The sequence below is a fragment of the Saccostrea cucullata genome, unplaced genomic scaffold, assembly GCF_032062105.1.
Source record: "Saccostrea cucullata isolate Sc308-1 unplaced genomic scaffold, CSIRO_AGI_Scuc_v1 ctg238, whole genome shotgun sequence".
NCBI lineage: Eukaryota > Metazoa > Mollusca > Bivalvia > Ostreida > Ostreidae > Saccostrea > Saccostrea cuccullata.
The window spans coordinates 154,746-166,774 of NW_026931063.1; the positions used below are offsets into that span (position 1 = coordinate 154,746).

Genomic DNA, 12,029 nt, shown 5'->3' on the forward strand with positions numbered 1-12,029 from the left:
GTATTTATTTCTACATATGCCGTATTACATATATTTTTATAATTTTTTTGGAAGGGGGGGGGGGGGCATTAGTATTAACAAGTTATCGATCTTTTCAACACATAACAAAATAGGAGAAAGTCGGATATATACTCAATTAATGTAGCTTTGTTATATGAACTAGTGACATTTTTTCTTCCAAGAGGTTCTGGGTCTACAATAAATGAAACAAGAGGCCCAGGGGCCACATCGCTCACCTGAGCAATTGGCTAGGAAAAAGCACATACCAGATCATATCAGAACTGAAAGTTTACTGAGAGGGGGGGAGGGGGCTTGAATTTAAACCCTCCAGGGGTCATGATATGTACAAACTTGAATCTAATCTACACAACCTAAGGATAATTCCCTATAAATATCATAAGTTTTCTTTATATATTCTTATGTAAACTTTTTATAGGTTATTTGCCCAACCCTACCCCTGGGGGTCTTGTTGTGAATAAACTTGAATCTACACTATCCCGGGATGATTCCACAGGAGTTTCATCTTTCCTGTCTCAATGGTTCTTGAGAAGATTTTTCCTATATATTCCTATGTAAAACTTTGATCGTCCATTTTGGCCCCACCCTACCCCTGGGGGTAATGATTTGAACAAACTTGAATCTACACTACCTGAGGATGATTCCACATAAGTTTCATCTTTCCTGGCCCAGTGGTTCTTGAGAAGAAGATGTTTAAAGATTTTTCCGTTACATTCCTATGTTAAACTTTGATCAGCCATTTTGGCCTTACCCTACCCCCCGGGGTCATGATTTGGGCGAACTTGAATCTTCATTACCTGAGGATGATTCCACAAAAGTTTTATCATTCCTGGCCCAGTGTTTCTTGAGAAGAAGATTTTAAAAGATTTTTCCACTATATTCCTATGTAAAACTTTGATCGGCCATTATGGCCCCACCCTACCCCCGGGGGTCATGATATGAACTACCTTGAATCTACACTACCTGAGGATGATTCCACATAAGTTTCATCTTTCCTGGCCCAGTGGTTCTTGAGAAGAAGATTTTTAAAGATTTTTCCTATATATTTCTATGTAAAACTTTGATCGGCCATTTTGGCCCTGCCCTACCCCCAGGGGTCATGATATGAACAAACTTGAATCTACACTACCTGTGAATGCTTCCATATAAATATGATCAATTGTGGCTTTGCTTTTCTCGAGAAGATTTTTAAAGATTTTTCCTATATATTTCTATGTAAAACTTTGGTCGGCCATTTTGGCCCCGCCCAACCCCCGGGGGTCATGATATGAACAAACTTGAATCTACACTACCTGAGGATGCTTTCATATAAATATGATCAACTATGGCTTTGTTATTCTTGAGAAGAAGATTTTAAAAGATTTTTCCTTTATATTTCTATGTAAAACTTTGGTCAGCCATTTTGGCCCCGCCCAACCCCGGGGGGTCATGATATGAACAAACTTGAATCTACACTACCTGAGGATGCTTTCATATAAATATGTTCAACTATGGCTTTGTTATTCTTGAGAAGAAGATTTTAAAAGATTTTTCCTATATATAATTATGTAAAACTTTGGTCGGCCATTTTGGCCCCGCCCATCCCCCGGGGGTCATGATATGAACAAACTTGAATCTACACTACCTGAGGATGTTTTCCCAAAAGTTTCATCTTTCCTGGCACAGTGGTTCTTGAGAAGAAGATTTTTAAAAGATACCACCATTTTTTCATTAATTCCCAATTATCTCCCCTTGAATGAGGGCGTGGCCCTTCATTTGGACAAACTTGAATCCCCTTCACCCAAGGATGCTTTGTGGCAAGTTTGGTTGAAATTGGCCCAGTGGTTCTTGAGAAGAAGTCGAAAATGTGAAAAGTTTACAACAACGACGACGACGACAACGACGACGACAACGACAACGACAGACAACGGACAAATTGTGATCAGAAAAGCTCACTTGAGCCTTTGGCTCAGGTGAGCTAAAAAAATACTCCGAATCTAGATATTGCATTGGTGTGGTTTAACATTTCTGTCATTCAGTTTTGATTGGTACGTGTTAATACCTGTGCAGTTTTCTTGACATGTGTTTAAGTCCAATCACGTTTTGTCAGGACTTCGGATTATAAAGCATTTCAGACTACTCTTCCATCACAATCATTCCCTCCAATTAAAATTAAATTTCTCAATTTAATTTTTTTTCCTTTTTAAAAATATTTCTTTAATATCATCATTGCATGAAAATATTATTTGCCGTTGTTGAATAAGAAAGAGTCATTGTAAATCTGAATTTTAAACAACAGTTGTATATTTTATTTAGTTTAACTGAAAACTTTGGTGTACATGGAAAAGAATAATTGTCGAAATTTTGACAAATTTTATGTATTTAGTCAGAACACTATAAGGTCCTTTTAATGAGTAATGTACATGACAACAATCAGAGTCAGATATGTTATGAAAATGACAACAGTCATGAAAGAAAATACGCAGAAAGCACAATGGAGAAAATTCGATCTGAAATGTAAAACAAAGAATTTATTTGGAACGAAGTCAGTGCATGACAGATTTTGATTGCAGATTTTGCTGCAAAACAATGACGTTGCTTTTTTTCTATTGTGACGTAAAATTCCTTCAGATTACATAAGGGGGGTTTTGCTTGGAACGGCTCATTTGACAAAGAAAAATTGCACAAATTTTAATTTTGAAATGATCATTTTTGTATATCTTCATATGGAGCTCCTCTTCTAAGAAGATCCATATAGTCTAAATATGGCCACAACCCCCTAGCCCTCTTAAAATTTACACTACCCCAGCATGCTTTCACATAAATTTCAGTTTTTCTGGCTGAGGAGTTCCTGAGAAGAAGATTTTAAAAGTTTTTTCCTATATATTTCTATGTAAAAATTTGATTCCCTTTTGTGGCCCCGCCCAATCCCCAGGGATCATAATTTGAACAATTTAGAATCTACACTACATGTACCGTAGGGTGCTTCCACATAAGTTTCAGCTTTTCTGGGCTAGTGGTTCTTGAGAAGAAGATTTTTAAAGTTTAAACCTAGCCCTTTTGTCTCAGAATGTTAAATTGTTTGGCTAACACATTGCGATTTGGCTAACCTTTGGCTAACACTTTAGCTTTTATATTTTAAAACACAATATTGAGACCTGCAACGAGGTTATCCTACAAGGCTGTAATATTAATCAAAATGTAACTTTTATTTCTTGAATAAATTTTTGAAAAATATATGAATAGTTAATGTTACCTTAGGACTCTTAGGACTATACTTGCCTGCAGTACTTATCATCTATCAAGTTGTAACAATCACCGCTCTGACACTTTGTAGAGGTGGTGTGGCAGTAGTTAATCTGTTGGTCACAGTTCTTTCCCTCCCAGCCCTCAGTACAGTTACAACGATAGTCATTGAGCATATCAGTACAGTTGGCTCCATGTTTGCATGGAAACCTGGCACACTCATCTACCTCTTCCTTTTTTCACATTAAAAGAATAACATATGAGCATTTAAAAAAAATAAATACCCTATTAACCGCCTCTGGTGCTTAGAAAATTGCAAAAAGGGCGGTTATTTTGGTATTCCCTTTATAATAATTAATGTCATATTTAAACTTCAAAAATTCTTTTGAAAAAAAATAAATACAAGGAACCACTAAAATAATGTCTAACTTTACTTTAAGTGAAGATAATCAACCCAAATTATTCTAAATTAATCATTTTCAACCGAGAAATTGGATAAAAGACAACTTTCATATTCACTTTCTTCAAATTTTTCACAAGATGAAACACACCTTTTAAGCCTGATTTAATGGTGGCTTATTGGTCCTTAATGATGGTTTAATGGTTGTCTTTAAGTCAGCATTAAGCAGCATTAAGTAACATTTACACCACCATTAAGTTACCATTAAGCCATCTCAAAGTCCTTAATGGGTGCTTAAATGTAGCTTATTGGTAGCTTAATGGTGGCTTACAGGTCCTTAATGGTAGCTTTTAGACCACCATTAAGTCACCATTAAGCTACCATTAAGGTAGACTTACAGGTGCTTAATGTCCAAACTCCATTAAGCTACCATTAAGCCACCATTACGCAGTCGATAATACTGTTTTTATGGGTGAAAAATTATTTTTATAGTGATTTACTATCACAAATTATAAATGTCGAGTTCACACATATCTTAATTTGGTAAAAATAAGGAAAAAGAACGAAATTCAAAATTCAAAAAAAAAAAAACAAAAAAAAAAAAAAATTCATCCCAATCGGAGCGCGAACCCAGGACGTTTAAAGTAGATGGTAAACGCCTTAACCGCTAGGCTATTGCCGCTTATGATTCTAAGTGAAAATATAAAACCTTTATTTTTTCACAAAATTTGTTTGGACTTAAATTGTAAAAGTATTAATTTTGTTGAACGTTTCTAAAGTCTTGAATTGATTTATTAATCAAAATATAAATAATTATATTTATGGATCTTTTTAAAAGACTTTTATATCACATTAATATTTCTAAACCGTTGAGTTCGGCTTTGATTGATGTAATGAATTCGTCACTCTGTTATTCAAAGATTTATAAATCATGGTTGAAATTAAATTAATTATAGATAAAACACAAAAATCTATCATAGAAAAAGAAAGATAAAAAAAACACACAAGAGGCCCATTGGCCACATTGCTCACCTGAGCATTGTGGCTAGGAAAAAGTAGAAATTGGTTTATTATCAACAAGAGGCCCATGAGCCACATTGGCTAGGAAATAAATCAGAAATCATTACAGTATTGGAAAGTTTAAATAGGTGTGTGTTGGGGGGGGGGGGGGGAGGGTGTCTGGAATTTTAAACTACCAGCCCTCGTTTAAACCAGTATGACTTTTTACTACCTGAGAAAGCCTTCATATCAATATGATTAAACATGGCTTTTCTGTTCTTGGGAAAAAACTTTTCCTTGATATTTCTAGGCAAAACACTGATCCCTAATTGTGTACCACTGTACCCAACCCCTACTTCTCGTTCATGACGTGAACAAACTTGAATCAACACTATGTGAGGATGCTTACATAAAGATGTGACCAATCATGGCTTTGTGGTTCTTAAAAAGAAGAGTTTTAAAAAATTCCAATTTATTCATTCCTATGGAAAACTTTAATTGTCCACTGTGGCCCAGCCCTACCCCTGGGTGTGATGAGTTTAACAAACTTGAATCAACTGGTACTCTACGAGAGGATGTTTTCACATAAGTTTCATCTTACCTGGCCCAGCTGAGTGGTTCTTGAGAAAAATTTCAAAGAATTTTTCTATATATTCCTATTTAAATATTCGATCGTCAGTTGTGGCCCGGCCCTACCCCAGGGATTCATGATTTGAACAAACTTGAATCTACACTACTTGAGGATGCTTCCATATAAGTTTCATTTTTACTGGCCCAGTGGTTCTGGAGAAGAAGATTTTTTTTAAAGAAATTTCTATTTATTCCTATGTTAAAATTTGATCAGCCATTGTGGCCCCGCCCCACCCCCGGGGGTCATGATTTGAAAAAAAAATTGAATCTACACTACCTGAGGATGCTTCAACATCAGTCTCATCTTTCCTGCCCAGGTGGTTCTAGAGAAGAAGATTTTTTAAAGTTTTTTCCTAAGTATTCCTATGTAAAACTTCGATCAGCCATTGTGGCCCCACCCTACCCCAGGGGGTCATGATCTGAACAAACATCAATCTACACTATCTGAGAATACTTCCACATGAGTTTCATATTTCCTGGTCTAGTGGTTCTGGAGAAAAAGATTTTAAAAAATTTTCCTTTATATTCCTATGTAAACCTATGATCGGCCATTGTGGCCCCGTCCTAACCCCGGGGGTCATGATTTGAACAAAATTGAATCTACACTACATGAGGATGCTTCCACATGAGTTTTATCTTTCCTGGGCCAGTGGTTCTGGAGAAGATATTTTAATTTTTTTTATATATTTTTTTTATTTTTTATATATACCTATGTTAAAATTTGATCAGCCATTGTGGCCCCACCCTCCCCCACGGGTCATGATTTGAACAAACTTGAATCTACACTACCTGAGGATGCTTCCACATGAGTTTCGTCTTTCCTGAACCGGTGGTTCTGGAGAAGAAGATTTTAAAAGATTTTTCCTTTATATTCCTATGTTAACCTGTGATCGGCCATTGTGGCCCCGCCCTACCCCGGGGGTCCTGACTTGAACAGAATTGAATCTACACTACCTGAGGATACTTCCACATGAGTTTCATCTTTCCTGACCCAATGGTTCTGGAGAAGAAGATTTTTAAAAGATGACATTAATTTTTCATTAATTCATAATTATCTCCCTTTGGAAGAGGGCTTGGCCCTTCATTTGAACAAACTTGAATCCCCTTCACCCAAGGATACTTTGTAGCAAGTTTGGTTGAAATTGACCCAGTGGTTCTTGAGAAGGAGATGAAAATATGAAAAGTTTACGACGACGACGACGACGACATCAACGACGACGAACAACGTACATATTTTGATAAGAAAAGCTCACTTGAGCCTTCGGCTCAGGTGAGCTAATAAGTTTAAATCCAAAAGTGTTCCCAAGACAAATCATGGCTTTGCTATTCTTGAGAAGATGATTTTTAAAGAATTTTTATATATGTCTATGTAAAACTATGATCGTCCACTGTGGCCCCGCCCTACCCCCCGGGGTGATGATTTGAGCAAAATTGAATCTACACTACCTGAGGATGCTTCCATATAAATATGATCAATTATGGCTGTGCAATTCTTGAGATGAAGATTTTTTTTAAGAATGTTCATATATATTTCTATGTAAAACTTTGATCATTCATTTTGCCCCCCCCCCCTACCCCTGGGGGTCATGATTTGAACAAAAACTTGAATTTACAATACCTGAAGATGTTTCCATAATTCATAGGAATATGATTAATTACGGCTGTGCTATTCTTGAGCAGAAAATTTTTAAAGAATTTTCCTATATATGTATATGTAAAACTTTTGATCGGCCATTTTGGCCCCGCCCTACCCCCGGGGGTCATAACTTGAACAAACTTGAATCTACACTGCCTGAAGAGGCTTCCATTTAAACATGATCAATTATGGCTTTGCTATTCTTGAGAAGAAGATTTTTAATGAATTTTCCTATGTATTTCTATGTAAAACTTTGACCGGCCATTTTGGCCCCGCCCTACCCCCGGGGGTCATCATTTGAACAAATTTAAATCTACACTACCTGAGGATGTTTACCCATAAGTTTCATTTTTCCTGGTTCTTGAGAAGGAGACTTTTAAAACATGCCAACAAATTTTTCAGTAATTCCCAATTATCTCCCCTTGAATCCTAGGTGTGGCCCTTCATTTGAACAAACTTGAATCCCCATGGGCCACATCGCTCACCCGAGCACTCTGGCTAGGAAAAAGTAGAATTGGTTTATTATTGAAAGGTTTAAATTCAAAAGTAGTCCCATGACCAATCATAGCTTCGCTAAAAGAAGATTTTTAAAGAATTTTCCTAAATATATCTATGTAAAAATTTGATTGGACATTGTGGCCCCGCACTACCCCCAGGGGTCATGATTTGAACAAACTTGAATCTACACTACCTGAGGATGATTCCATATAAATATGATCAATTATGGCTTTGCTATTCTTGAGAAGATTTTTAAAGAATTTTCCTTTATATTTCTATGTAAAACTTTGGTCGGCCACTGTGGCCTCGCCCTACCCCCGGGGGTCATGATTTGAACAAACTTGAGTCTACACTACCTGAGGATGCTTCCATATAAATATGATCAATTATAGGTTTGCCATTCTTGAGAAGAAGATTTTTAAAGAATTTTCCTGTATATTTCTATGTAAAACTTTGGTCGGCCATTGTGGCCCCGCCCTACCCCCGGGGGTCATGATTTGAACAAACTTGAATCTACACTACCTGAGGATGCTTCCATATAAATATGATCAATTATGGCTTTGCTTAGTTCTTGAGAAGATGATTTTTAAAGAATTTTCCTGTTTATTTCTATGTAAAACTTCGGTGGGCCATTGTGGCCACACCCTACCCCCGGGGGTCAAGATTTGAACAAACTTGATTCTACACTACCTGAGGATGCTTTCATATAAATACGATCAATTATGGCTTTGCCATTCTTGAGAAGAAGATTTTTAAAGAATTTTCCTGTTTATTTCTATGTAAAACTTTGGTCGGCCATTGCGGCCCCGCCCTACCCCCGGGGGTCATGATTTGAACAAACTTGAGTCTACACTACCTAAGGATGTTTCCCTATAAATTTCATCTTTCCTGTACAGTGGTTCTTGAGAAGAAGATTTTTAAAACATGCCACCAAATTTTCATTATTTCTGAATTATATCCCCTTGAATGAGGGCGTGGTCCTTCATTTGAACAAACTTGAATCCCCTTCACCCAAGGATACTTTGTGGCAAGTATGGTTGAAATTGGCCCAGCGGTTCTTGAGAAGAAGATGAAAATGTGAAAAGTTTACGGACAGACAGACAGACGGACAGCTAGACGGACAGACGGACGCCGGACAAAATGTGATCAGAAAAGCTCACTTGAGCCTTCGGCTCAGGTGAGCTAAAAAGACAAGAGATTTTTTTTTTTTTCATGAGAACATGACTTTATATTTTTGTGAATTCTGTGGCGGAATGTTGCTTTTAACACATGAAATAAAAATACCATCTTTTTTTTCAAAGTAACATATATTTTGTGTTCATGGATAATGATTACTTTAAGAACAAGTGTTTAAACAAATTGATTTTCGGAAGTGAAAAAATTAAATTATTTCACAGGGGCTTGCTCCCGGCTTGTAATAATTATTTATTATTAAAAAAATCATATTACACTAATAATGAAACAACGCATGTAATAATTATTTATTTAAAAAAAATAATATATAGTAATGATAAAACATGTCTTGTTTTATTATTACTGTAAATGATTTTTTAAAATAAATAAGTATTAGACACCGGGAGCAAACCCCTGTGGCTATTAGCTAACTTTGTTCTCAGTGCCCTAGTTTAAGCATATTGACAAGAATGCTATATAGAAATGACGATCGAGACAAAATTATGAATTGAAATAGATTTTGCGTAAATGATATTGAAATAACTTAACAAGTTAGTTGAAAGATTTGATATAAGATACGTTAAATTGGTTTAATGAGGTTTGACCATTAAGTCACCATTAAGCTCAGCTTAAAGGTGGCTTAATGGTAGCTTAATGGAGTTGGACATTAAGCCTGTAAGTTGCAGCTTAATGGTGGCTTAATGGTGGCTTAAAGGAATTAACTTCTTTAAGCCACCATTAAGTCACCATTAAGCTACCATTAAGCGATTGCTTCAAGGTGGTCTTTCGCCCAGTGTTTGATACGATTCTCGATGATTTAAATCACTGTACAGACAGTTTTTGACATGATAAAGACCTAAGGGGGCGCTTATAGGGGCAGGGGCAGCTTATAGGGATTAAAAGGTAGCTACAGCATATTGCCAATAATTATTACTGAATAATTTTCTGTTAACAAACCAGGTAATCTAAATTTTACAAATAATCACGATATTTATATCAAAAGTTTTGTTTCCCCATACTTTCTCAGTATAAGTGTACTGAAACAACAAAGAAACAACAAAGTTGTAAACCTTGGTTTGGCCATCTTACTTAGCTGCAATAATGTAGCCTTCCCCGATTTTTTTTTATCTGATATTTTCTGGAGATGGCTACAATTCCACAGCATCTCCGTAATGGTGCAAAAATATTTTTTAAATATGGACGACTGCAGGCAGAAAAAATTGTTTTTACATTCAACTTACTTCTATTAAGACCAAATTTTTATTCACTGTCGACAAAATAGTCCGTTTTACGCGAAAACCATGTAAAAAGATCTGTGTATTTATCTGTCGCTTCTACTCAACAGCCATGACAGTTCACACGTGACGTAATGAGACTTGCACTTGAAATTTAGAATAACTCAATAAAGCAAATGTCGATGTTAATAAATAATAGTGATGAATAGTAACACTAAACATCGATAAATAAAATCATTCCATGTATCATTTTTCTGTAAACAGCTATATTTAGGCTTAAAATAAGGTAATTCCAAAGACATCCGCTCCCCATAGATCCTTAATCTCATTGGCTGTTCCAAAATAAAATGTCAAGGTCAGTAAACATGGCGGATAAATTTAAGTTGTGATGTTGACATACACGAAAAATACGGATATATGGATTGTTCTGTATATTTTTGGATCGATTTATATCTGGGATAACTACAGTCCAGGTAAAACATATTAACAAAATAGCCGTTTACTGACAATTTGAGCCGAAATCCATGCGGGAGTGAATCGCTACCACTTTGCACCATTACGGAGATCCTAAAGAGTTGTAGCCCTCTCTCCACCCCACAGAATAAAAACAAGAGGCCCCTGGGCTACATCGCTCACCTGAGTAACTTGGGTGATGTAGTTCTATACCAGATTTCCCCTCTTCCTATACCTATCAAACCTCCTACCCCCTTCCCTTTCATGATTTTAATACTTTAGAATCTACACTATCCCAGGATGCTTCCACATAAGTTTCAGCTTTCCTGGCCCAGTGGTTTTTGAGAAAAATATTCTTAAAGATTTTACCTAAATATATCTATGTAAAACTTGGATTCCCTATTCTGGCCCCGCCCTACCCTGGGGGTCATGATTTTAACAACTTAATATCTACACTACCCAAGGATGCTTCCACATAAGTTTCAGCTTTCCTGACCCAGTGGGTCTTGAGAAGAAGATTTTTAAAGATTTGTTCAATATATTTCTATGTAAACATTGGATTCCCTATTGTGGCCCTGCCCTACCCCCGGGGGTCATGATTTTAACAATTTAATATCTACACTACCCAAGGATGCTTCCACATAAGTTTCAGCTTTCCTGGCCCAATAGTTCTTAAGAAGAAGATTTTTAAAGATTTGTTCAATATATTTTTATGTAAAACTTGGATTCCCTATTGTGGCCCCACACTACCCCTGGGGTCATGATTTTAACAATTTAATATCTATAATACCCAAGGATGCTTCCACATAAGTTTCAGCTTTCCTGGCCCAATGGTTCTTGAGAAGTTTTTTAGTGACCCCACCCATATTTTGTCTTTTCTTGATTAATTCCCCTTGTAAGGGGACTTGGCCCTTCATTTTTACAATTTAATTTCCCCTTCATCCAAGGATGCGTTGTACTAAGTTTGGTTCCTGAGAAGTAGTGAAAAATGTGAAAAGTTTACAGACGAACGGACGGACAGACGGATGGACGACGGACAAAATATGATCAGAAAAGCTCACTGGAGGCTTCGGCTCAGGTGAGCTAAAAAAGGACAGGGCTACATTATTGCAGCTACATCTTACTATGATGCAACTATTTATGTCAAAATTAAGGCTTTAGCATATGCATCCCTGAAAAGCACATGTGGGCAGAGATAATTTCTGGAATTTTGTTAAAACTTGCTTCTTAATCTATATACTAGGTATTTAGTATTAATGTAAATTTCAGATAATGTTATTCTTACTGTACAGTTTTTGCCTGTGTATCCTGGCTTACACAGACATTCACATTCATTGATTTTATCTACTTTGTCCCGTGTAGTTGCATTGTTACAGGATCCTGGACAGTCATTCTTGTTCACATCACAGTTTTTCCCTTAAAGTTAGAAACGCTTTAATGAGGTGAAATAAAGAAATTTTTTTCAAGATTCCCTAAAACATGTAAAAGGATAAGTAAAGTAGTCATCCATAGCAAACAAGTGAGTCATTGGCCACTATAACCCCGAGTTATCTTGGCCCTCTTGTTCTTCAGCCAATGTTTTAAATATTTTTTTACTCTTCACAAAAATATAAGTATTGATGTGGCCTTGCTGTTACAGAAAAGAAGATTTTTAAAACTTTTTTACCAGCATACTTGTGTTATATTTAAAATTTGATCTGACCATCATGTGATGTTAGCTAGCCAAAACTAATAAACCCAAAGTCCATTATCAAAAGAAATC

The 12,029-nt window shown here is 36.2% G+C and overlaps 1 protein-coding gene across 1 annotated transcript in view; it reads right to left on the minus strand.

The window, feature by feature from the left end:
• The window catches only part of LOC134231244 (uncharacterized), a gene marked incomplete at its 3' end in the record, with an annotated part of 423,563 nt that overhangs the window by 146,621 nt on the left and 264,913 nt on the right, over positions 1-12,029 (minus strand). The window contains 2 exon segments of the mRNA XM_062713186.1: positions 3,280-3,476; positions 11,553-11,683. Coding sequence (XP_062569170.1) covers positions 3,280-3,476; positions 11,553-11,683 — 328 coding nt within the window.